At 39.5% G+C, this 24,957-nt stretch overlaps 1 protein-coding gene across 2 annotated transcripts in view; it reads left to right on the top strand.

Moving 5' to 3' along the window:
- Tmem232 (transmembrane protein 232) overlaps positions 1 to 24,957 on the top strand; it is a 277,122-nt gene that overhangs the window by 100,149 nt on the left and 152,016 nt on the right. For both annotated transcript variants that reach the window (XM_085695856.2, XM_048442107.3), the window contains exon 11: positions 21,115 to 21,293. In XM_085695856.2, the coding sequence (XP_085551982.2) occupies positions 21,115 to 21,293 (179 nt within the window). The remainder of the gene's footprint in view (positions 1 to 21,114; positions 21,294 to 24,957) is intronic.

Raw genomic sequence — 24,957 nt, 5'->3', positions numbered from 1 at the left:
CTGCATCATGTTACATTCTCAACAAAAGCGTAAAAAGTTCTGGGTTCTTCCCAGTCTTGACGATTACATCCGGCATCATTCATATCCCTTTAGATATTTGTATACCTTCTTTAGAGAACTGATTTTTCAAGTCTTTTCTTTTCTTCTTCTTCTTCTTCTTCTTCTTCTTCTTCTTCTTCTTCTTCTTCTTCTTCTTCTTCTTCTTCTTCTTCTTCTTCTTCTTCTTCCTGATAAAATTGGTAAATTTATATTTTGGTTTTGTTTGTTTGTCTCTTTGAGATAGTGTCTTGTCACATAGCCACTTTTTGCCTGGAACTCACCACGAGGCTCTGAAGTCTTGCTTTTCCACTGCATCCTCCTGGCTGGGACTGTGGGCATACACCACCCTCCTGTGAGTTTTCAATTGAATTGTGGAGAGAGATGTGGATACGAAGTCATTCTATGTGACTCTGGAGAGTCACTGTCTCCTCAGGAAGGACACTCATGACACACATTCTCAGTGGAGACAGTTAGAAAATGTTATTATAAAATGTAATCAAGCTTCTGTCTGTCCAAGATCAATCACCCAGCATCTCTCTTCACAGTATACATTTTTAATTTTTGAAGTATAATATATTTTCGCTTCCTTTTCCTCCCTCCAAATCCTCCTGTATAGTTTCTCTATTCAAGTTACTTGGCTGCAATTATTCTAAAATTTCATTTCTTATTAATGTGCGTGTGTATGGTATGGGGGTACACATGTCACATTGTGAATGTGAGGGTCAGAGGACAACTTTGGGGTTATTTCTCACCCTCAGGTGACCTCAGGTCACCAGACTTGTGCAGAAGATGCCTTTACCCTCTGGGCCATCTTACCAGACCTCTTGCTTTTAATTCACTGAGCTTTTTTAATTTACTGAGTTTATAACTCCCTTATCTATTTTGGAGATTAATCATTAGCATAATATGGTTTGCAAGTATATTTTCTCATCATTTTCTTTAACAACACCTTAAGCAAATGTGGTTTTGTTTCTGCTATTCTTGACCACTCTTCATGGTCGCAGAGATCCAGGCATGTTGTCTCTCAACAAATATAAAGAGACCTTTACATTGTTTTGCTTAGTGTTTAACATCCTGTCTGCTTCTTTTGATTGAGAACAACCAGACATCAATTTAAATTATTATTATCATGTGGGAGTTTGTCCTTCAGTATTACCATATATACAGAATATTAAATGATTTATCCTATAGAACTGTGTTTATTATCCCTGGTGTCATGTTTTGTTCACAGTGTGTGATCTTTTTTAATGCATTGTTAAATTTAGTTTGAATACAAAATGTCCCCACAGGGCCATGACTGGAATGCCCCAGATGGTGATATCATTTGAGAGGTGGGGCTCAGCTGGAGGAAATGTGGCACTGGGGTCTTTGAAGATTGCTCTGGGTCACAGCCATCTACTTGCTTCCTTTCCTGGAAGGCACAGGATAAAAACACTCTGTGCCACAGGCTGCTGCTACCAGAAATGATGCCTCTGGAATGTGAGCTGAAATACAGGAAACAATTCCCCCCTTTGAGTTGTTTGTCACGGATATTTGGTGACGGAGTGAAAAGTTGTCACCCATACTAGTATGTTTTGTTGGGAGATTTACATCTGAATTTATCAGGATATTGATATAGATGTCTTTTATTTCTCATGGTATTATGTTTTTATCTGGTGGTATAACAAATTTATCTTTTCTTGTGGCATCGTATTTCATTTCATAAAATGAGTTTGAAAGTGCCCTGCCCTCTGCAGTTTATCATTTAAGAATGAGAAGCGATGACATTGTCATCTTTATTATTTTTTACTTTAATATTTTAACCCACCCTGCCCCAAATCCTTTCTCATCCTCCAATCCCTTCTGTGTTCTCTTCCAGCGTCTCCTGTATCCCCTTTCTTCAATTCTCTTGAGTTCATGACCTCTTTTCCACAGTTATTACAACACACACACACACACACACACACACACACACACACTCTCTCTCTCTCTCTCTCTCACACACACACACACACACACACACACACACACCCCTATATAAATAGTACCTGATAAACCCATTTAATGTTGCTCATATATACAGTATATACATAAAATTCGAATTAGGGGGCCCACCCTGGGGAAGACTCACTCTTCCTCCCTCAGCATCCCTTTGTTGCCTGAGGTTATTTGTCTAGTTATTTGGCCCAGTGAGATTTGCCCTCTTCTACATTTGTGTTTCTATTGGTGTTGGCATTGTTCTGGTCTTGGTTAGGCAATCACACGTTGTGATATTATGGGTGCAAGTTGCCTGACATATTTAGGAGACTTTCTCCCAGTGGACTTCCTGATCATCTGACTCTCACAACCTTCCTGCCCCCCTTCTCTGATGTTCCCTAAGCCTGAACAGGAACTGTATTGTAGATGTATAAATTAGGGCGGGTCATTCCCATTATCAAGTCTTTGAATTCATGATAGAGTGTGCTATTGAATCATCTGGCTCTGTGTTTGTCCTAGGTGTGAAGTTTTTGGCTACTGATTTACCCATCTTACTAGTGGCAGGTGGACTCGTATTCTCTTTATAATTAACTCTTGATAGGATGCACTTTTATAGAAACATTTATTTATACTGGGTTGTGTAACTACAGTCACTTACAGTTTTTGATGGTAGCTTTTTACTGTCCTTTTTATGTCTTACATTAGTTGTGATATTGCTATCTTTTTATTTATTTATTTTTTTAAAAAATTTTTTTCATTTAAACACTGCCTGGTTCATTATCTCTAGAGAGTTAGTTACTGGCTAACTCTCACCTCTTGATTAACCCATTTCTAATAATAATCTGTGTAGCACCACAAGGTGGTGGCTTACCGGGAAAGATTCAGCATGTCTGACCTGGTGGCTGGCTCCATGGCGTCTGCCTCATTGCCCTCTTCCCAGCATTCTGTTCTGTTTACTCTGACTACCTAATTTTCTGTCCTATCAAAGGGCCAAGGCAGTCTCTTTATTAACCAATGAAAATAACACATAGACAGAAGGTCCATCTACATCATTTCTCCCTTTTCTATTTAAACAAAAAAGAAAGGCTTTCACTTTAACATAGTAAAATTACATATAACAAAACAGTTATCGAGTAAGAATTACAGTTACAATATTTATATCTATTTTATCTTTATCATAATAATGGAAAACCATAACTATAACTAATCATTCTTCAACTCCATGAAAGACTCCAGAAGGATATAATATTACCTAAGTAAGCAAGAAGTAAGCAACTTCCAAAACTCTAGAAATGACAGAGACATCTCGCTGCCTGTACAGTCACCCAAAGTTCCTCTGTACCATTGGGGCATCCATCTTCAGTCTATAGGCCCATAGTATCCAGAGACATTTCCATGAAGCAGGAAATTTCAAAGGCAGTTCAGTCACTGTCTGCTGTGTCCTGCAGAATGTCTCACAGACTCTTTCATGAATCAGGAACCCCGAAAGATCATCTCACCTTTAGGCAAGTTTAGCAGTCTTCTCTCTGTGGGTTCTTTGTGTCCAGTTTATACAATAGTCCAGGCAAGAGCAGTTTCTTGCCCAAATGTTTAACCAAATCAATAAGGAGCCTCTTTGATGCCCATCTTCCTCTTGAAGTAGATTGTTGCTGCCAGGAGCAGACGTGTCTCATTGTCATGAAAAGCCCTAAGTTATTAAAACATTAAATGCCATGTTCTGTAGTCTTTGAAAGATATGAAGAATGCCTATCTGAAATATATCTATGCACATCTAGAAAATCAAACTAACATTACTACAAGCATGACTATTATTGAAGACTATCCATTAACAACCTATATTTTTAATTATACATTGCATTTTTAAATGAACTACCCAATCACAATACCTCAATCAAGATCAGAAATATATATACATATAACAAAATTGACCTCAAAATCCATACCAAAGCAAATTATTCATATCTATATCATATCCCCCTTTAAACGTAAAAGAGCACTTATAAATAATATCTGGGAATATGGACGTAGTTATTTCTCTCCAAACTTTTTCCTGCTGTATAGGGGTGGTGTTAATCAGGTCTTTTATGGTGTAAACTGTGTGCCAGGTTTATCTCAGTTGGCAGTTGAGTGAAGAAATTTTTTGAGGGTGTTCACAGCAACCTTTCAGGAGGGCGTGGTCTATCATACCATATTGGGATAGAAGCAATCCACAGGGTCTCATCCTCTGTGAAAACAAAAGAAGAACCTCCTTTCCAAAGTATCATATCCTTAGATCCAAATTCTGAAGCCAAGGTATTTTCAAAATATCTATCTTGGGTTAGTTCAGCAGTATTTATAAACAAAAGTCTTTTAGCAGCTATTGCTCCTTCCTCAGCATTCAAATAATTTAAAGAGAGCATAATAGCATACAGTATCAAGATTCTCTGTGTATTTTCCATCTTTATGTGGCTTTATTTTAATCTCTATTTCTTTTATTTTTACTTTTACCTTTTGAGACAGGTTCTCTGTATATCTTTGTCCTGGAATAACTCTGCAGACCAGGCTGTCCTTGAACTCACAGAGATCCACTAGTCTCTGTCTCCCAAGTGCTGGGATTAAAGGTGTGTGCTACAACACCTTGAACTCACAGAGATTTGTCTGTCTCTGCCTCTCAGGCATTGGGATTAAAGGTGTGTACCACCACATCCAACTACTCTCTTTCTTCCTTTTTTACCCTAAGAACTTTAACCTTTAGCCTGCATATATTTTTAACACATAGTAAAACATTTAGAGGGTTTCTTTGTCTTTGAATCTCTCTTTACTGTATATCTCTCCTTTTTTTCTGACCACATGAGCCTTTAAGAAGAGGATTGAAGTCATGGCTTTGTCGGCTGGATCCAGCCCATTCCTTAGCTTTCCAGCCTCGTGGCTGAGGTACCGGCTGTAGCCATTTTTATTGCCACAACTCTGTTGCGTTTCAAGGTCCCTGCCAGCAAGCAAGCTACAACATTCTGCTCACAGACCACATTCAAATCCTTCATAGTCGGACTGCCTGCCTGAAAAAGGCAGAGTTTGCCCTGGCAGGATGGCCCAGAAAGCCAGCATTTTAAAACAGTGCAGCTTTTTTCCTGTTATGGCTGAAAACCCGAAAAGCATGTGTTCAGCTTTTCATCAACACCATTTAAGTGTTTCACGGCAGGACCTCTTAAAGGAGCTACAAAGTTTTGCAGCTAAAGCTGAGTCAGGAAGCCTCTCTTAGATGAAAGCATTTGCTTGCCTCTAGCAAGCAGAGCAGACCTGAGAAATTGCTGCTCCCAAGAAAACATGCTTTACTTTATTCTTTCCCAAACTTTCTTAGGCTTTCTGTGGATTCAGTTATCCATGTGGGCGCCATATGTAGTGAAGGAGCTGCGGGCAGGCCTGCTTTTCATTCCACCTGGCTCCCGCACAGCTAGCTTAGCCCCGGAAATAGTAACACACAAATTGTATTCATTTAAACACTGCCTGGCCCATTATCTCTAGAGAGTTAGTTACTGGCTAACTCTCACCTCTTGATTAACCCATTTCTAATAATCTGTGTAGCACCACGAGGTGGTGGCTTACCGGGAAAGATTCAGCATGTCTGACCTGGTGGCTGGCTGTATGGCCAATATTTTAATTTTACCTGTTTCTTATTATTGGTGTAGCTAAACTAATATTGGTATACTTTTCCCCATTATTTAAAAACCCTTAAATTTTAATTTTCCTATTCTCAATTCCTTTATTTCTATTAAATTCTTTCATTGCTTTTTGCTAGCTTTGGGTTTAGTTTGTCTATTTCTGTTACTTTGATTGTAAAATAATTTGAGAATATTCGTCACAGTAAGCATCCCCCTTTGGACTGCTGTGGCACCATTCTGGAGTTTCAGAATGTTGCATTCTTGTTTGTCTTAGGCTGTTTTCTACTCTCTCTTTTGATTTCTTATACGATACAGTTTTCTCCAAGATTGTACCTAATTACACATTCAATGTTCTGTTAGGCCTAGTTTGTCTCCATTGTTCCTTAAGTCTGTTCATTCTAGTTGGTGTCTAATTTTAAGTTGTTCTTTCTACTATAAAAGCAATGGCGGCTAAAGAGGTCGCTGAAAGACTTAACTGGTATTTCTCTTGTAGAAGACACAAGTCCAGTTCCTAACACCCATGCGAGGCGTTCAAAACTGCCTGTGACTCCAGTTCCAGGGCTCCTCTGACTTCTGTGGGCACCTGTTCTCACATCACTATCATATGCACGTACCCACACAATGCATATACATAATTTTAAAATGAATATTTTAAGTACATTTCTCTGTTATTTTATTTAAATATTTTATTTTTTGAGAATTTTAATTGTGAGTAATGTATTGGCATACTCTTCACCTTCCTATCTTCTCAATTCTTCCCATGGCTTCCCCACTCCCTCTCCAACTTATGACCTTGTCTTCTTTAATTATTATCGTTATATAATACATACATACATACATACATGCATACATATGACCTACTGAGTTCATTTAGTGTTGTTCATGCATCCATCTGTGTAGGGCTGACCACTTGGAATCTGGTAACCTATCAGAGACTCATCCCCAGAAAAACCATTCTTCTTCTCTCAGCAGTCATTGGCTGCCTCAAGCTCTTCATCTAGGGGTGGGGCCACCCATGTTGCCTTGTCACCTGGTGTCATTTTCCTATCTTGTTTAGGTAACCACATTGTTGAGATTTCAAGGGTGTGACTTTTCTACCATATCTAGAAGACACTGTTTAGCAGCAAATGTCCTGGTTTTCTGGCTTTTATGATGTTTGCACCCTATCTTGGTTAGGGTATTTATTGATGTGAAGAGACAACATGACCATGGCAACTCTAATAAAGAAAACATTTAATTGGGGTGGCTGACTTACAGTTTCAGAGGTTCAGTCCATTATCATCATGATGAGGAGCATGGTGGCATGCAGGCAGGTGTGCTGGAGCTGAGAGTGCTATGTCTTAGAGGCAACAGGAAGTCAACTGACGGTCACACTGAGCGAAACTAGAGCAAAAAACCCCTCAAAGCCCATCCTCACAGTGACACACTTCCTCCAGCAAGACCACACCTCCTAAACCTACACAAACAGTCCTACCTGCTGGGGATCAAGTATTTAAATGCCTGAGACTCTGGGGAGACCTTTATCATTCAAACCACCACACAGGCTGTGTGTGAGGGTCCTTAAAAATATAATATGACCTTTTTTTGTAGAGAGCATGTATTGTATTCTTTCCTATTATATTGTTCTTTTTCTTCCTGTTGTTTCTAGTTTAGAAATTTCCATTCACACTTCTTGTAAGACACTGTAGGGATTATACATAATTTGTGTGACAAAGTCTCTCATTTACACACTTTATTTTTATTATTTTAAAATTATGAGTGGGCACGTGCATATGAGTGCACTATGACTGTGTAGTCCAGAACACACTGGATCTCTTGGTACCAGAGTTACAGATGACTGCGAGCTGCCAGATGTGGTTGCTGGGAACCATTCAGGTCTTCTGGAAGAGCAGCAATTGTTTTTAACTACTGAATCCTTTTCTAGCCCTATTTGTCATTTTTGGAGTCCAGTTTTGTAGATATAATGGTACTGATTAACAGTTATTTTTCTAGTACATGGAATGTAGCGTTCCACTCTTTTCTCCTCAGAAAGGTAACTGAAAATGCTGCTTCTGATCTCCTGGCACTCACTTGTCTGCCGGTATTCACTCACTAGTCTCCTGGTACTCACTCACTCACTAGTCTCCTGATACTCACTCACTAGTCTCTCTCTTGGTACTCACTCACTAGTCTCCTGGTATTCACTCACTAGTCTCCTGGTACTCACTCACTAGTCTCCTGATACTCACTCACTAGTCTCTCTCTTGGTACTCACTCACTAGTCTCCTGGTATTCACTCACTAGTCTCCTGGCACTCACTAGTCTCCTGGTACCCACCTTGCACATGACAAGGAATTTTTCTCTTGTTGCCATTCAAATGTAGTATACCATGGTGTGGATTTATTTGTACAAATTTTTGAATCCTGTGGGCTTCCTGGATTTAGATGTCCTTTTCCTTCTCCTGGGGATGCTTTAGCTGACTGTTGCATTCCAGTTTTATAATGCTGTGCTTGTGGGAGAGCTTGTGATGTAAATGGTTCCATCCTTCTTTCTGGTGTTGGTGTGGTTAAATTCCTACTTCCCAGCATGCAGAAACCTTTCTCTCAGTATCTGTGTTTCTTCCAGCATGAACTGGAGGATCTAGGCTTTCTTGTTCTGCTCTTGCTCTGAAGACACCATCTTTTGTTTGTAAGTCAGATCCCAAAGTACCTGCTGATCAGAGAGAATGATAAATAAGACAATTGGTGAGAGATTTATGTAAGAATGGGAGAGAGATGCATAGCAATAGGACAGATGCAGGTAAAAAACAAAGCAAGAAACAAACAAACAAGCAAAATCCCACCAGTTTGTTGGACATGACTTGGTGTCAGAAAATTTGCATGCCTGAAACTCAAGATACTCAAGATGAGCATTCTCTGTCACTGAGTTCTGAATTTTAGGAAACTTATTTTTCAGAATCTCAGTCTATTCAGGATGATAGATTTTGAAAGAGAGAAAGGGTGTGTGTGTGGGGGTTGTGTGTGAACTTGCTAGTGTGGACATGTGCATCTGTATATGCAGGGACAAAGGCTAACACTGAATATCTTTCCTCAATCATTCTCTGCTTAGATTTCGGGACAGTGTTTCTCACTGAATGGAGTTTGAGCGTTACCTGGACTGTCTGGCCAGGGACTCCATCTGTCTCTGCTACCCTCAGTGCTGGGAGGGGGTCACAAGCTGTGCTGTGGGCTCGGGGGACCTAAACCCAGGTCTTCATGTTTGCACAGCAAGTATATTGCCAACTGAGCCATCTCCCAGTCCATGAAAGACTTTTTTATTGTGTTTTATGTAACACACCTATAAACATAACATTTTTATTACTTTGCTTTACTTCCCAAGGTTGTTTTAAAATTTTCTTCTTCTTATTTCTCTTTTATCTTGGGATATAAAGGCTTGTAAAATTACCCACTTTTGTCAGGATATTCCATATCTCATGGTAATATTTAAAGGAAATTAAGGAATTAGGAGTCTGGTATTTTTAAGTTTATTTGTAAGAATTACAGTTGGTCCTGATAAAAAAAAATGAACCACAATTGTTCTTCTCAATTGCAATTCCAGAAAATAATTATTTTTAATTAACAGATTTCCATAATTTATAGTTGGAAAAGATTATGAAATTTAACTAAGGCATGTTCTACTCACTTTCTTAATTATTCATGAACATTTTGACTCAGTACTTGGTATCTTTTTCCAGTCAACTATCACATTCTAATAAAAAAATCTGCTAATTTTTTGTCTTTAACATCTAGCATTACCTGCAAAAATGATGAGTATATTTATAAGGATGGTTCTCTTTAATTTATTTTGTAGACAGAGACTGCACTTTTGTTTTCTGGCCTCCCAGACACGAATAATCACATGGAAACTATATTAATTATAACAATGTTTGGTCAATGGCTCAGGCTAGCTCTTACGTCTTAAATTAACCCATTTCTATTGGTCTATGCATTGCCACATGGCCATGGCATTACCTCATTTTCTACATGTCTTGTTTCCTAAGCAGATGGCTGGTGTCTCCTTGACTCTGCCTAATCTCTCTCTATATCTCTTTTCAGATTTACGACTGGCTTTACTCTGCTAAGCCATTGGCCAAAACAGCTTTATTCATCAACCAATAAAAGCAACACATCTACAGAAGGACATTCCACATCATTATACTGTTGCATACTTGCTTAAGATATGTAGTAGTAATCGAACATGATTATATATGAAAAATAACTTTTGATACTATTATGTTAAATGTATTTTATATGTATAATATAATTGTTCTAGTGTAATAATATTCTGTATGCAACCAAAAGTGCAACCTTATTTTTCATACTCTTGTCTCTCCCTGTTCATACCCTCTATGAAGTTTGGGAATTCCTAAGAATATCTCAACTCTTGACAGCAGATGCAAGCTTGAGGGCTCCCATGGTTTTTTTTTTTTTTGACACCTACTGGGATCCTGGGGACCCCTGAGACAACTCTTGCACTTGTTATTTTGATGTGGAATAATCTCTTTGTACACCATGAAGAGGTATCATTCTGATTGATTTAGTAAGAAGCCGAATGGCCAATAGCTAGGTAAGATTTTCAGGCACAGAGGACACTGGGAAGAAGAAGGAGGGAGTTGCCAGGTAGACAGAGAGGAAGCAGCATGGACAGTACAGAGTAAACTAACAAAGTCACAAGACAAAAAATAGATAAATAAAAATGGGTTAATTTAAGCTGTAAGAGCTAGTTGGTAACAAGCCGAAGCTACGGGCTGAACTTTTATAATTACTAATAAGTCTCTGTGTCATTATTGGGGAATTGGTGGTCCCAATGAAAAGATCTGACTACAGTAGTTTGTTAAAAAACTCAAAAACTTAACAAAACCACCTATCCTTCATTATGGAAGGATACAAATTATAACCAGCACTCTCTCCCCAAAAGAGGTCCATAAAGCAGAGCCAGGGAGTGTGCTAAGCTCTCCATTCCCCCTGTCTTCGGAGGGTGGGGTTGTGCGGGTGCATTTCCCTCTAGTAACAATGAATGATAGCCACTAAGAGTACACACAGCTTTGGGGGTCCCCAAGCTTTATTATTCATAGTGCTTACTGTGCTCCTTAAAGAGACAGCTAGCAGAATGGCTTGGCCTCCTCTCTGGCATTTCCAGAGGTTGAACTAATTTTATGTGGCTCAGTTCACCCATGGGAAATCAGATTTTCAAATCATGGATTACCTTTCCCAAGTAAGCAGATCCTTTTTTAAAAATTGTTTATCTATTTGTGTGTGTGTGTATGTGCTCAGGCATGTGTGTTCATGAGTGTATCATGGTGTGCTAGTGGAGGTTGGAGAACAATTTGGGGGAGTTGGTTCTCTCCTTCCATCATATGAGTTGTTGGGCTCAAAGTCACCACATGTAGCTTGGCAGCAAGCATCTTTGCCCACTGAGCCAGCTCCACGGCCTCTCCAAGTAAGAAGACATTTTTTTTTTCAAACCAGAAAATCCTTTCTTCTATTGCTCTAAACATGTAAGCTGCCTCAGAACCAAAACCTCTGCATTCTCCATCTCCTGTTGGGCACACCTTTCTGGAGTTCTTGGACAGTTAGCTTAGCATCACCTTTCTCTTCTAGCCATTGTCACGCTATCATCTGCGACTCTTGCAGCACCGCTGCAAACTGATGGTGCTTTGCTTACTTTCTTCATACCTGCTTTTTCCACTAGAATATGTTCCAAAGGCTCTCATGTCATTTTCGTTGGCGTAGAGAGCAGTGGCTGGCAGAAAGCCTCGGCTCTGCATTTGTCAGTGCGGAGCTTGCTGGTGAGCCTTGTTCCTGCTCCCATCAGTTTCACTCTTTGTGGCATTTAATAAAGGTGTGTAACATGAAGGGCCATGCTTTGGCTGCACAATTGTAGAGTTGTGTTTGTCAGAACCATAAAGGCTGCACTCAGACACATAGAAACATTTATGTTCCCCGATTGCAGACTGTTTGGGGTCCATATATCCAGAGTGTCAATTAAAGGCCATGATGAATCCAGTCACTAAAACAAAACATTGTTATAAAAGAGCACTCCTAATACTGACTTCCAAATGGCACGAATTCTTAATAAATTCTGAGAACTTACAGTTTGGTTCCATTTTCTCCCTTCTCCTATGGCACTGCCTGCTTAGTTGCACACACAGACACTGCTTCTCTCTGTTTATTTAAAGTGGTGCAGTTGATAGCTGCCATAGAGTCTCCGATAGCAGGACAGACGTCTGCCTTATGTTGCACTTGGTCCCCAGATTAGGAGTTTTGTCGTGGGCATGCTTCACAGGAAGTGTCTAGATGTGCAGATGAGAAGGCTTTCTGCGACAGCTTCAGTGCACGCCATCTGTCTCCAAAAGGTCATCCCCATCGTTAGCTGTCGGTACACTAGATGTAATAGATTCTTCTCATTGATGTTGTCTATCAGCAGAACTCTAGTGGAGTTTGCGCAGCTTACTTTAAAAAAAATAAGGGATTTTAAAAAGAATTTTGAGTTTGAGAACACAATTATCAGAATCTATTTTATAGATTTGTTATTGAGCTTAAGAACTATAAAACCAAATCATATTCAATTTGATGTGAACTGTTGCAATCTTATAAAATATTTTGTCTTCAATTAATAACTTAAATGTGTGGAAAAGAGTGATCTGCATATATTTTAGCCATTCTTTTATAAGGCCAAAAGGTTTGGACATGGGCATGGGAGCATATTAGCTCTTTGGGAGACCGAGGCAAGAGGAGGATCAAAGGAGTGAGGTCAAGAGAATAGAAGCTGAAGAACCACTCGCAGGTATGATTGATTAGAATCTCCAGGTAATAAACTGGAATGTTGGATAACAGCTATCAGAAGAGATGGGTGATAGCTAAATATCACTGTCTTAAATAGCAAAATAAAATGGGAAATTATAAATCAGGAGTCCATCCCTGAGGGGTTGGTGCATTTGAAAACTCTTCCCATCTTGGGAAGCAGAAACGCAACACCAGAAGGCAGGAGACATGATGGAGAACTCAGAAAATGCACACTACATATTCATTAACAGACACTTTGAAGAGCAAAGCAAGAAGAAGGACATGGAAGTTGTCTAAGGCACTGGCCGAAGGAGGAGAGGCCCCGGCAGAAGAGGAAGTACCTCCCTTCTAGGCATTCTACTGAAGAAAGGATGAGAAGTCATTTCAAAAAAAGACCCTGCTCCAGGAGGCAGAGTGTTTTTTCTAGACCCTCTGTGGATTACAACCAGGCAAACACAGAGTGAAGGTAGACAGTAAAACCTGGACAGCAGGACTTCTAAATTATAGAAAAGAAACAGAATCAGAACCATGTAGTACTCGGTGAGATGGAAGTCCAGTTAGAGCCAGAGACAGCAGAAGGATTGAGACAGTCTACAGTCACATATGATAGACACTGAGAACTCCTCGAGGGAGGAGTCAGTATTCCACGCCCACCCTGAAGAGAACCTCTTATTGATGGGCCCTGTCAGCATCTGTGATCTGCCTTCCCACAGGCGTGACAACATCTGGAAGCCCAGGACGAACACTGAGGACCTGGATGCTAAGCAGGCAAGAGACCTCATTAGGAGTCTGAGTCCACATTCATCTCTCTCCTGCTGTGGGATTAAAGATGAATCACTCATACTGGTTTAATAAAATGCTGATTGGCCAGTAGCCATGCAGGAAGTATAGGTGGGGGCAACCAGAGTAGGAGAATTCTGGGACGAGGAGAGGCAGAGAGTCAGTCACCAGCCAGACACAGAGAAAGCAAGATGAGAATGCCTTACTGAGAAAAGATATCAAGTCATGTGGCTAAAACATCGACAAGATTTATGGGTGAATTTAGGTCATAAGAGCTAGTTAATAATGAGCCTGTACAATAGGTCAAACAGTTTATAATTAATATAAGCCTCTGGGTTGTTTTTTTGTGTGTGATTGAATGGCTGCAGGACCAGACAGGACAGAACTTCTGTCTACACTCTGCGCTTCTCTTTTATTTCTGTTTTATTCAGTAACCAATGTCAAGTTACCAGGACACTTGCTTATTTTTATTCTCTTTTTTTTTCTGTTCTCTTTTCTTTTCCTTTGTTTACATGATGATGATGATGGTGCTGATGCTGCTGATGGTGATGATCATGATAATGATGGTGATGATGATGGTGATGATGACGATGATGATAATGATGTTGCTGCTGATGTTGACGATGGTGCTGATGTTGATGGTGATGATGATGAGGTTATGATGATGTTGCTGGTGATGATGATGATGATGATGATGATGATAGGCTTCTCCAAGGAACACAGAATGGCCTAATCTGGGATTCTTCATATCTCAGACTCCTGAAAGCTGGGATTGTTTTAGGTTATCAGATTGTAATTTTTCTCCAGCTCCTTTACTTTGCCATTAGTGAGAGACACCTCTTCTCCCTCCCTTGTCCCTGCTGTTTCCCATTTTTGATTGTGAACCTTAACCTTGGTGGCAGAACCATCTCCTCGACCCTGTTTTCCATGTCTATCTATTGTTCTCTTTTCTTTCTTTCTCCACTGTTCCAGTCCTAACCACTAGTCTTCCTCTCTTTTCCCTCCACTCACACACAGTAGTTACTACCTCAGTGTACACAGTGCTATGACTGCTCCTCTACTTCCTAAAATTATTTGAGATAAAGAGGTGATCATTTTTTATTTGATGGTTACTGCCTTTTCATAGTAGCACTCTTCTTTAATAGTTATTCTTATAGAAACTTTTCTTCTTTCCTGGGAATATTGGATATTGATCCTGGTACTGATGATCTAACTAGTGACTTAGATCCCCAGTTTAGCAAAGAAAAATGAAAACCTAATTTTACTCAAACCAAGCCCCTCCTAAACATTTTGAACGTTGTAAACACTTCCACTGAGTGAATGAGGGTGATTAAAAGACATAGCCAACTGACAATCCAACTCTATATCTGAAAATACCAATGTATTGTTGCAAGGAAGCTGCTTGGTCATCCCGGCTGCCCGGAACCGAAATAATCACACAGAAACTATATTAATTAAAACACTGCTTGGCCCATTAGTTCTAACTTCTTATTGGCTAACTCTCACATCTTAGTTTAACCCATTTCTATTAATCTGTGTATCGCCACATGGCAGTGGCTTACTGGCTAAGTTTCGGCAGCATGTCTTACTCTGGTGGCAGATCCATGGCATCTCTCTGACTCTGCTTTCTTCCTCCCAGAATTCAGTTCTGTCTTCTCCACCTATCTAAGTTCTGCCCTATCAGGCCAAGGCAGTTTCTTTATTCATTAACAAATACAAGCAACACACAGAGGGGATTCCCACATCAATATATGAATGTGAGAAACATGAAAAACCAAAGCAATGTGATTCCTCTGAGACTTACAGAAGTGCCCTCTAATGAGTGTAAATTAGTTGATGTCCCAGGCAAGAATGTAAAACAATAATTTTATGTTTGTTCAAATAAATCTATGAAGTCACAAATGCACCTTTGAATGAATTTCAAGAGAACATCAACAACAGAAAGAAAAGAAGAAATTGATATGAAAGTTGAATTTAATACTCATATGAAAATGATAAAAAATCAGTATGAATATAAGAAGTACAGAATGTTGAATAAAAAAGATAAGAAAGCCCCTGCCACAAAATGGATCAAGGGAAACAGAATACAGGGACTGAAGACAAGAGAGATGAATCGAGTATTCAATTAATGACAAAGTTAGACTAATAAGAAAGTACACACAGATCATGAGATTTGCATGACACTAAGATCAAACCAAGTCTATGAATCTTGGACACAGAAATAGGAAAAGAATTTTATGTAAAAGACATAGAAGGCACTTTTTACAAAGCCATAAGAGAAAATTTCTCAAGTCTATGCACACTCAGACACAACAGGCTTTTAGATTCCCAAACAGACAAAAGGAGAATATAGCTGGCTCATGGCATCGTATAGTTAAAGCACAAATATATCCTACAAGAACAGATATTAACAACTGCAAGAGAAACATCCGATCACAAAGGCAAGCCGTTCAGAATAGCAGTAGATGTCCTAACAGGAACTTTAAATGCCAGAAGGATTTAAAATATTGTATTGCATTCCCTGAAAGACAATACATACCAATCTAGACTATCTGGCAAAGCTGTCATAACTGAAGGATCACAGAAAGATTTCATAGTAAAAACAAACAAGGGATCTGTGAACACTAAGCCAGTTTTACAAAAGACATTGAAGGAATCCTTTGAACTAAAGAGAAAGGTAAGCCTGTTTATGGGGCAATAGGAAAGTGTAAACCACTCTAAAGACTGAAGAACAGTTAATAAGTGACAGAGAAATACCAAGCACAAGACAGCTGACAAGATGACAAGAATGGACGCACATCCTTCAATAACCCTAAGTATCAGCGATCCCATTTCTCAACCACAAGACACAGACTAGCAGGTTGGATTGAAAACATCAAAAAGTGGGGTCTATTTGCACACTTCAAGGAATGCACCTTACCTAACTGAAGACATTCAAACTCAGCGTGAAATATGGGAAGAGATACTGCAGGCAGATGGAACAATGAAGCAAGCGCACGTCACTCAAAAGCCTACATAAGAAATCAAACAAGTCAATAAGTGCTGTGAAATAAAATAGGCTAGGTAAAAGGAATGGGCAGTTCTGAAAAGCCGTACAAGTGAAGAATGAAGTTCAGCCACCAAAGAGATGCAAAGTCGAGCTTTGCTGGAGTTTTCTCATCCAGCCAGGAAGGTGTCAATCAGGAAGATGATAGGAGAGAATCTGCATAGACTGCTGGTGGGACTGTAAATACTCCAGTCAGAAAGGAAAAGAGTATAGATAGAGGTTCCACAAAAATAAACACAGATTTAGCATATTACCTAGTTAAACCTCTGAAGACCTCCAAGTGAACATGTATAGAACACACAGCACCTGCGTTCATCACAACACTGCTCTCAGTAGCTGCCTTACACAGCCAACCTAGATGTTCATCGGCAGAGGGATGGATAAAGAAAATGTATAGACAGAAAACATGAAAATCTTTTCATCATAAGTGTTTACAGGAAAATGGTTGCAACTGCAGATAGTTGTATTAAATGAAATAAGTCCCTCTGAGAAAGTCAAATGCTACCTAAGACTTTTTGTTTGTTCTTTCTAGATTTTAGATACATAAAATCACATATGCATTGATGGTATGAAATTAGATGTAAAACTATCTGGAAGAGCAAAGGGAAGAAAGTTAAATGACCAGGTAGACAGTGTGGGAGGGAATATGCCCTAAGCATATCATATACTTGTGTGAAAATATCCTTCTGTAACTCGAGACCATGAACAATGAATATACAGCAAGGAGATAAAAAAATTCCAAAGCTAAGTGATTTTTTTTCAATGATTCAGACATTTTCCTCTTACGCTGCAATGCTTGGATCTGGCATATACCAAAGGCCTGTGTGGTGGAGACTCAGTCCTCAGCCTGCACAGCACTGGGAAATGTTGAATTCTAGGAAGATGGAATTGAATAGAGCTGGATGCTTGGGGCTTTCCCTGAAGTAGACTCTCAGGATTACAGGCCTTTTCTATATCACTCTCTGCCTTGCTGCCATGTGGTGAACAGCTTTGCCCCAGGACACAGTCCTTGCTGTGATCAAAGGACAGCAGGCTAACTAACCACAGGTGTGAGCAGCTGAGGCCGAGAGCCAAAGCAGTTTCCTCTCAAGAGCAACAGCGCTAGGGTATGCTGGGTGATCTGGTGAGATCTCCTCTCAGAGTTTGAACATAACTATGGGTCAAAAAAAAAAAAAAAAAAAAAAAAGAGAAACATGGAAGTTGGAAGTCTGTAAGTAAATAAGATAGGAGTTATACTCAAGTATAGAGGCACCTACCTGTAATCCCAACAGAATATCAATCAAATTTTCAAGGCCAGCCTTGGTTATATAGTGTATTCAAGGCCAATCTGGGCTATATGAGACTCTGTCCAAACAAACAAACCCAAAACAGACAAAAAACAACAAAATCAAAAACCTAAAACCAAAGCAAAGCAAAACAAAACAACCCAGAACAGAAAAACCAGAAAACAATTTAACAATTAAAAATGAATTAGGATCTATAACAAATGGTAGTTACTTTATAATTCAAGCATTTATTTTTTCACAGCTGGGGAGAACTTGCTGCTCTGTTGCCTCAGTTTTGGGCGGCTCAGAAATGGCTCTGAGGGGTCTGACACCCTTCTCTGCTCTTCAGAGGCATGTGCGAGCACACACACACACACACACACACACACACACACAGACACACAGACACTAACAGCACATGCTTAAATGAAGCATCTGCATGCACACGCATACACATGCACAGCAATGCTCAAATAAGCGTCTGCATGCACACACACACACACACAGACAAAAACAAAGTAAAACCATTTCTCGCCTGAGACTCAGTTTGTAAAATAACTTAAATATTCACAATCGGAACAAATGAGCTGCCTCAGGTGATGTAGGCATTTGCCCCCAGGCCTGATGGCCCGAGTTTAATACCTTTGACCCACATGGTAGTAAGAGAAAACTGATTTCTTCAAGTTGTCCCTGACCTCCACATGCTCACCATGGCATGCATGTGCCTACACACACACACACACACACACACACACACACACACACACACACACACACACACTAAATGAATAAATAAATCCAAATGGAATTTAACCAAAACAAAGCCAAAAACCCCAAACCCCTCAAAATTGCGCTTTACCTGTGATAAATCCCATAGTGCCTTTCTGCTGGTGTGTGACCCAGCTCCGCTCATGTCCCCCTTCCTGCATTTCCGTGTCTTAGGAGCTGTGTGCCACTGGAAGCCGGACTCCTTCATCCTTCCACAGTTTGCTAAGGTTCTTCCCCTCATCTCCCAAACTGACTCTCCCAAACAACAGTGTCAGTTTTGCAAGTGATTTTATTATTGTTTTTCTCTTCTAAATTTAAAAGTGTTCTTCTTTGACCCTCACACCCACCGCGCAATGCAAAGACTTTTTTAGGTGCCCTCCCTGATATCCAGCGTCTGTTTCTTCCTCTCACCTCCTTCTGCCTACCACAGTAAGGACCTAGATTACCTCATACAACTCCCATCGAGGCTACCCAGCTCACTGATTGATGTGGCATTACTCCTTTGCTGGAACATCACCCGTTCCATAGGACACCATTTGCGGTTAGCCATCCTTACAGCACCTCTATAGATATGAACGCTCTTCTTCAGCCCTGTGTGAAATATTCTCAGTCGTCTTCATTCTTCTCTCTCCTCATAACTACGTCTCCACAGGAGTCCTATTATTGGTGCAACTAGCCTAATTTTGTTTTGTTTTTTTTTTTAGCACAATTTCAATTTTTTCCTCAAAGAGCACTCTGTTTTAAGCAACACCTTCATCCTAGACAAATGGAGATAGTTTTCACCCTGCTTCTTCTTATATATTGTGCTGTCGTGATGCTAGGTGCTAGGCATGTCAGAGCGACTCTGATAATCCCTATCTTCCTAGAACTATGACAATTCCAATATGTTATAGATATAATTTTGTAAGGGCAGGGCAAAACACTCACTATGAGGATTCAGAGAGAGTTTATGAATAGAAAGAGAGCAGAAGAATAGATAGGAAGCAGCTAAAGTGTAGATGTACTGTCGGATGGATGGACTTACGGTTAAACAAAAGGAATAATTTGCATTAACCTTAGAAGATAGAATTAAGTATTTACTCAAAACTCCAGTGTTTGTGTTCACTTTTCTTTTGTAGTGTGTTTGAAAGTGGGATTGGGATGAATGAGGAGTGATGTATTGTGAAATAATTTATTAAATAACATCAGAGAGGGCTATGATTGCTGGGAAGATGGCATACAGAGACAGATGACACGCCATGGCTGAGTAATGGTGACTCAGTCTGCAGGAAATATGAAAGCACAGCAAGCAGGAATCTAGTGTAACGTTTATTTGCAGTGCTGACCTTTTTGTCGGATCACCTTCCTACATGCAGCTGTTCTCCAGCATCCTCCCCTAGCCTTTCTCCAAACTGCCCGATTTGACAAGGTCATGGAAGGTCTTTCCTTCCCCAGCTCCCTTCCTTACTCTGCCAGCCCTCACCGAGAATCTTGCGCTGGCAGCCCCAGTGCATCATCTTTTCAAGGATTTTTTGCTCTCTGAATTCTCATGCGAGTCACTGTAGCTCCCCAGACTGGTCCACTGCTTGAAGCCACTGGTTGTTTATCTCCCAAGAAAGAAAACATATAATTAAATTTGTTTTTCTTGATTAAATTTTGTTTTTGTAGTGAGGAACATTACTATTCATTAATAGAGCCATCTTTTTCCAGTTACAGAATTTTGAACACCAAAGTCTCTTAATTGCACATAATTTAGTTGACAAAGGGAGGAGAGAAGCTCTGTCAATGCCTTGTTAGGTGCAGCCTCCTGTTTGCACTTCTTACCTAAGCACCAGTGGTCTAGGGAGTGAAGCATCTCTGGGAGAGGCATCAGAAAGGTTCCTTTCTTCAGCTTCTGTCGCAAATTTCTGAAATGTGTACACACTTTCTCTTTCCAACTCCTAGTCTTTCACTAACTTTTTGTACCTTATGGTCTTTTCTTCCCCTGTGACTGAACCATGTGAAGTAGAAAAAAGAAATCTCTTGTCTGAAATGGGGCATGTATGGGGATGCATATCCCTATCGACAGTAGGGAATCTTCTCAACAAGTTGACATCATGTGTTTTCTTTTATGTGATGAAATAGGAAAGCCTACAGAGCAGAATCAGAATCCAGACATAGTGCTCCAGTTTATGCCAATTAAATAATAATTCTTCTTTCTGATATAGGATTTTTACTATGTAACCCTGACTGTCCCAGAACTCCCTCTGTAGACCAGGCTGGCCTCAAACTCACAGAGATCTGCCTGCTGCCCCCTTCTGAGTGGTGGAATTAAAGATGTGTTTCATTATGCCTGACTTTTTAAAATAGCAATTATTCTTATTAAAATTTTAGGGTTTTAAAAATCTTCCATCATTTTTGTGAAAGTTCATTCTTTTTGTTTGAGAATTTAAGTTCTTCACACAGGCTCAGAATTTTTGTATTGTTCTTTGACAAAATTTAGTTTATCTTCCCTCTGAGCACTGTATTATTATTTTATTATTGCAATTTATTTATCCTGTTTCTACCTAAGTCAGAATTATCTATGTTAAGCACCACCACATAGAAATATATTGCAACCAGGTAAAAAGAGTAATTTAAGAATAAATGAAATTATTTCACTCTAAGGATAATCTTGAGAGTGACCTTAATATAGTTAAATTCCTAACTGTTTTGAAACTTTTAAATTTGGGAGTATTCTTAATTTCAATTTCCCTACATTAATTAACATTAATTATTATCAATGTGAATAAAATGGAATTTGTCTTTTTTTCATAAGACAGTATATTCTCAAAGAATTATTCTCCTCCTCACTTTTTCAGGTGCCAAGGTGGTCTGGACTGGATACTATGGCATAGTGTATAACTTGGTGAAGATGTCATGGGAGCTTCAGGGAGACGAGGAACAAGATGGACTTAGAAACTTGATATGGCAAACATTGCAAAAGATCAAAGATTATGAGCAAGACCCACGAATCCAAAGTGCACTAACTATAGCTCAGGTAAATCCACAAACTTTTCCTTCTATTAGCAGGAATCATGTTTGTTAGTTCTCTTTGAAACGTGGAATGAAGTGTTGTCCTGATTGGCTATTGCTGTTGCCTTTGGTCACTTCCCAGAGATTAAAGTTAAGTCCCTATTGCTGAAGACATGGTGAACTTTGGACACAGGACTCTGAGGACTTTACTTGAAAGTCTTCTCCCTGGGGGTAACTTTTATAGTCCTCAAAGGTGCTATGAAACCTGTCAAGGGGATGCAATCAATAGTCTCACACAGCTGTGAAGCCTTAGGATCACAACTATGATTGGCAAGGCAAGATTTCCCTAAGGGTGTAATAGTGGTGTTCATATCTTGGTGCTAACCAACAACTCTAATTGGAATCAAGGCTAGCTCAACAGAAACAAAATCATTCCTGATGCTGGAAACATAGCCGACTAGTTGAGGCTAGTGAAATAATGGATCTAGAAGAGAACACACTACCATTAATTTACTAAACCAGAACACTTTCTAACTGTATCCTAAATACTTATCCCACTGTTAGCATAGCTCCCAACTCTCACCAAAGGAGCATATCTTTGCAATAGACAGAGATCATCAGAGAAAACCATAACTGGTCAAAATACAGAGAACAAGTGATCATGTGATGGCAAGGCCCACTGGAAACTTTTACAACACAATTCCTGTACCTAGGGCTGAGGGGGCATCAAAGAGGAGGGGAAGAAGAATTTTAAGAGCCAGAGGACCAGAAAGTCTGCTGTAAGATTGCTTCTCTTAGAAAGGACAGGGAAGATTTACTGGGTGATACTTTAAAAATATGGCCATCTAAATAAAACTTAGATAATGACAATACCAACAGACATGCTAACATGTAAAGAGAAACTCTCCAGAGGTGACCCCTAGATAACAAAACAACAACAAAATCTACAAGTCACTAAAGGATGATGAGAGCTAGGGATGAACCCCTTAATTGGCTATCTAATACCAGTGGCCAGCTCTGAAATCATATTCATACAGACAACACCAAATGGAATCAACAGATTGTATTTATATATTTATGAACATATATACATATATATTTATATATATAATTTGATAGGGAGCAAGGAGAAAAGAACACAGAAGGAGTTGAAGGTAGTAAAAAGAACAAGAGGGAATGATTTGATTATGTTTTAGTATTATAAAAAAATCCATCCTCCAAAGCTATAGATACATTTCTGAATTCTTAGACCATTCCAGAAATAATCAATTTATTATATATAAATGACAAGAGAAAAGGGTAGATTATTGAATTTACTCTGAAAAGAAAAAAGGGAGGATATAGATATGATAAGATAAAAAGGCAGATTACTGAATCTACTTTTCAAAAGCAACTACTAATTTTAGATGTTTTACATTGGATTGGGCTTTTACAGACTGTATACAAATTTTGTATATTGAGATTAATTTTGTTGGAACATACTGTATATATTTCTACTCTTGTTCAAAATGTTGTATATTTATAACTCATTTAACAATATAATGCAAATTTCTAGTCCTTGAAAATTATTATAACCAGCTATTTAGGATAATAAGAAAATACAGGTTAGAAGTTAGTCACCTAGTATAATTGAAATTGTGGACTCATTAGGTATGTTTTCAAGGTCAAACAAAGATGTATTTTAGATAGGCCATCTTCAAACACTTCAGAGGTCTACGGAATATGGCATTTGAGATGTTTTAATAACATATGTCTTCTTTTTTTATGACAATGAGACATGTCTGCTCCTGGTACTACCAATATATTTCAGAGAAGATAATGGGCATCAAAGAAACTCCACATGACCTTTATTAGGCAAAAATAAGCCGCTGGGCAAGAAAATGCCCCTTGCCTCGACTGCTGGCAGTATGCTGTCTTAATTGGACAAGCAGAATACTAAAGAAAGTGGCTGCCAAACATTGTCAAGACAGGGAAGGACAGCGCTTCAGAATATTCTTCACAGAAAAGTCTGTTTGATATGCTAGGTCCATAGGCTGAAGATGGATGCCCCAATGTTTCAGAAGAACTTTGGGTGACTGTCCAGGCAGCTAGGTCTTTCTGTTATTACTCAGGTTTGTTTGGCAGTTGCTTTTTTGCACTTTCTGCTTACTCAATTAATATTATTTCTTTTTCAGGTCTCTGAGATAGTTGAAGACTAAATAGTTATAGTTTTTCTTGTTTGTCAGATGCAGAAAGCAAGCTACGATAAAGTAAATTAGGTTCAAAATTTTGGACTCACCAAGCTAGGGTAGACATGGAGTCTTTTCTCTGAATTTGTCAAATGTTATTGGACTAGACATTGTTGTTGTATTTATTGCCTGTACATGTTGTATAGAGTCATTGTACTTATTGTACATAGTTTTTCTTATATTATTTATAGTCTTTCTTATTTTAGACGAAAGGGGAAATATAGTGGTATATTATTTGTATTTTAACATATCTTTCCTGAAGACCAAAGACAAAGCTAAAGCTACTAGAGGTCAGGTAATGGTGGCACACACCTTTAATCCCAGGATTTGGGAGACAGAGGCAGATGGATCTCTGTGAGTTCAAGATCAATGCAGAAACAAATCCAGGTGCTGGTGGACTACACACCTAATTCCAGTACTAGGAATCATGCCTTTAATACCAGCATTAGAGAGAATATAAAATAGGAGGAGAGAGAGGCTTAGTCTGTTTAGTTTGTGGTCACCCAGCCTTGGTATAGGTAAGATTTCTTTCTCTAGTGGCTTGCCTGCTTTGTTTTCCAGTTTTCTGGTTGAACCCCAATTTCTATCTCTGTGTTTTTATTATTTGTTCTACATATAAATAATATGAAAATAAATAATGGTTTAGATTTAGTTGAGCAATAATTGTTGATGATTAAAGTTAAATACACAATTAAAAAAAAAGAAAGCCCTGATTGCTATATTGATATGGAAAGGTGTGGGTGGCATCTTCTGATAGAAGACCAGATCAAAAGGGCATCACAAAAAGAGGATCTCTCAGATTTGCTGGCTCAGCCTTCCCCTTTGCTCTGAGTTGATTCACGCTGCACATTGCTGCTGCTGACTGCTTTGCTGCTCTCAGACTCAGAGTCTCCAGGCCTCTATTCTTCTCTAAGGACTTGTAGCTCGCCAGGAACTTCCTGTAGCTACCAAGGTTTTTCCCTTCTCCTGGCGATTCGCAGGGCCGTGTGACCTCCGGCTCCCTGGAGACTCTGCACTAGCTCTGGCTTGAGGGGATAACTTAGCAAGAACCTGGTTCTCTTTGTTATGATGATTCCACTTGTATTCAAGGTCTTAGCAATGGGCCCATAGCCTGGCTCCCCAGCTGACCCTGCCCGAGGCGCCGGGAAGACTTTAATCTTCTCCTCCTGCTCCTGGATGGGAGGAGGCCTTGCATTTTCGGTACTTCTAGCCCACTGGTATAAATACCCGACTTGAGTTTAATAAAGTTGCCATTTACTCTGGTAAATGAGCAAAGGTCTCTTTTGTGTGTGTGTCTCTTTTTCAACCCTCAGGACAATCGTCCATTCTCGTGGGCTCGAGTTCGGGAAAGCGCGCAGCCTGAGCCGGGTGTGGGTATCCATTGGAAGGTGCAGACTCTTACAACTTCCCAGGTTTTTGACACCAGATGGTGACTGTTAACACCCAGCATCATGGACTGAG

The sequence above is a fragment of the Myodes glareolus genome, chromosome 1 (assembly GCF_982192425.1).
Source record: "Myodes glareolus chromosome 1, mMyoGla1.1, whole genome shotgun sequence".
Lineage (NCBI taxonomy): Eukaryota > Metazoa > Chordata > Mammalia > Rodentia > Cricetidae > Myodes > Myodes glareolus.
Note: the sequence above shows the minus strand (reverse complement) of the source record. Positions and strands in the feature narration are given on the sequence as shown.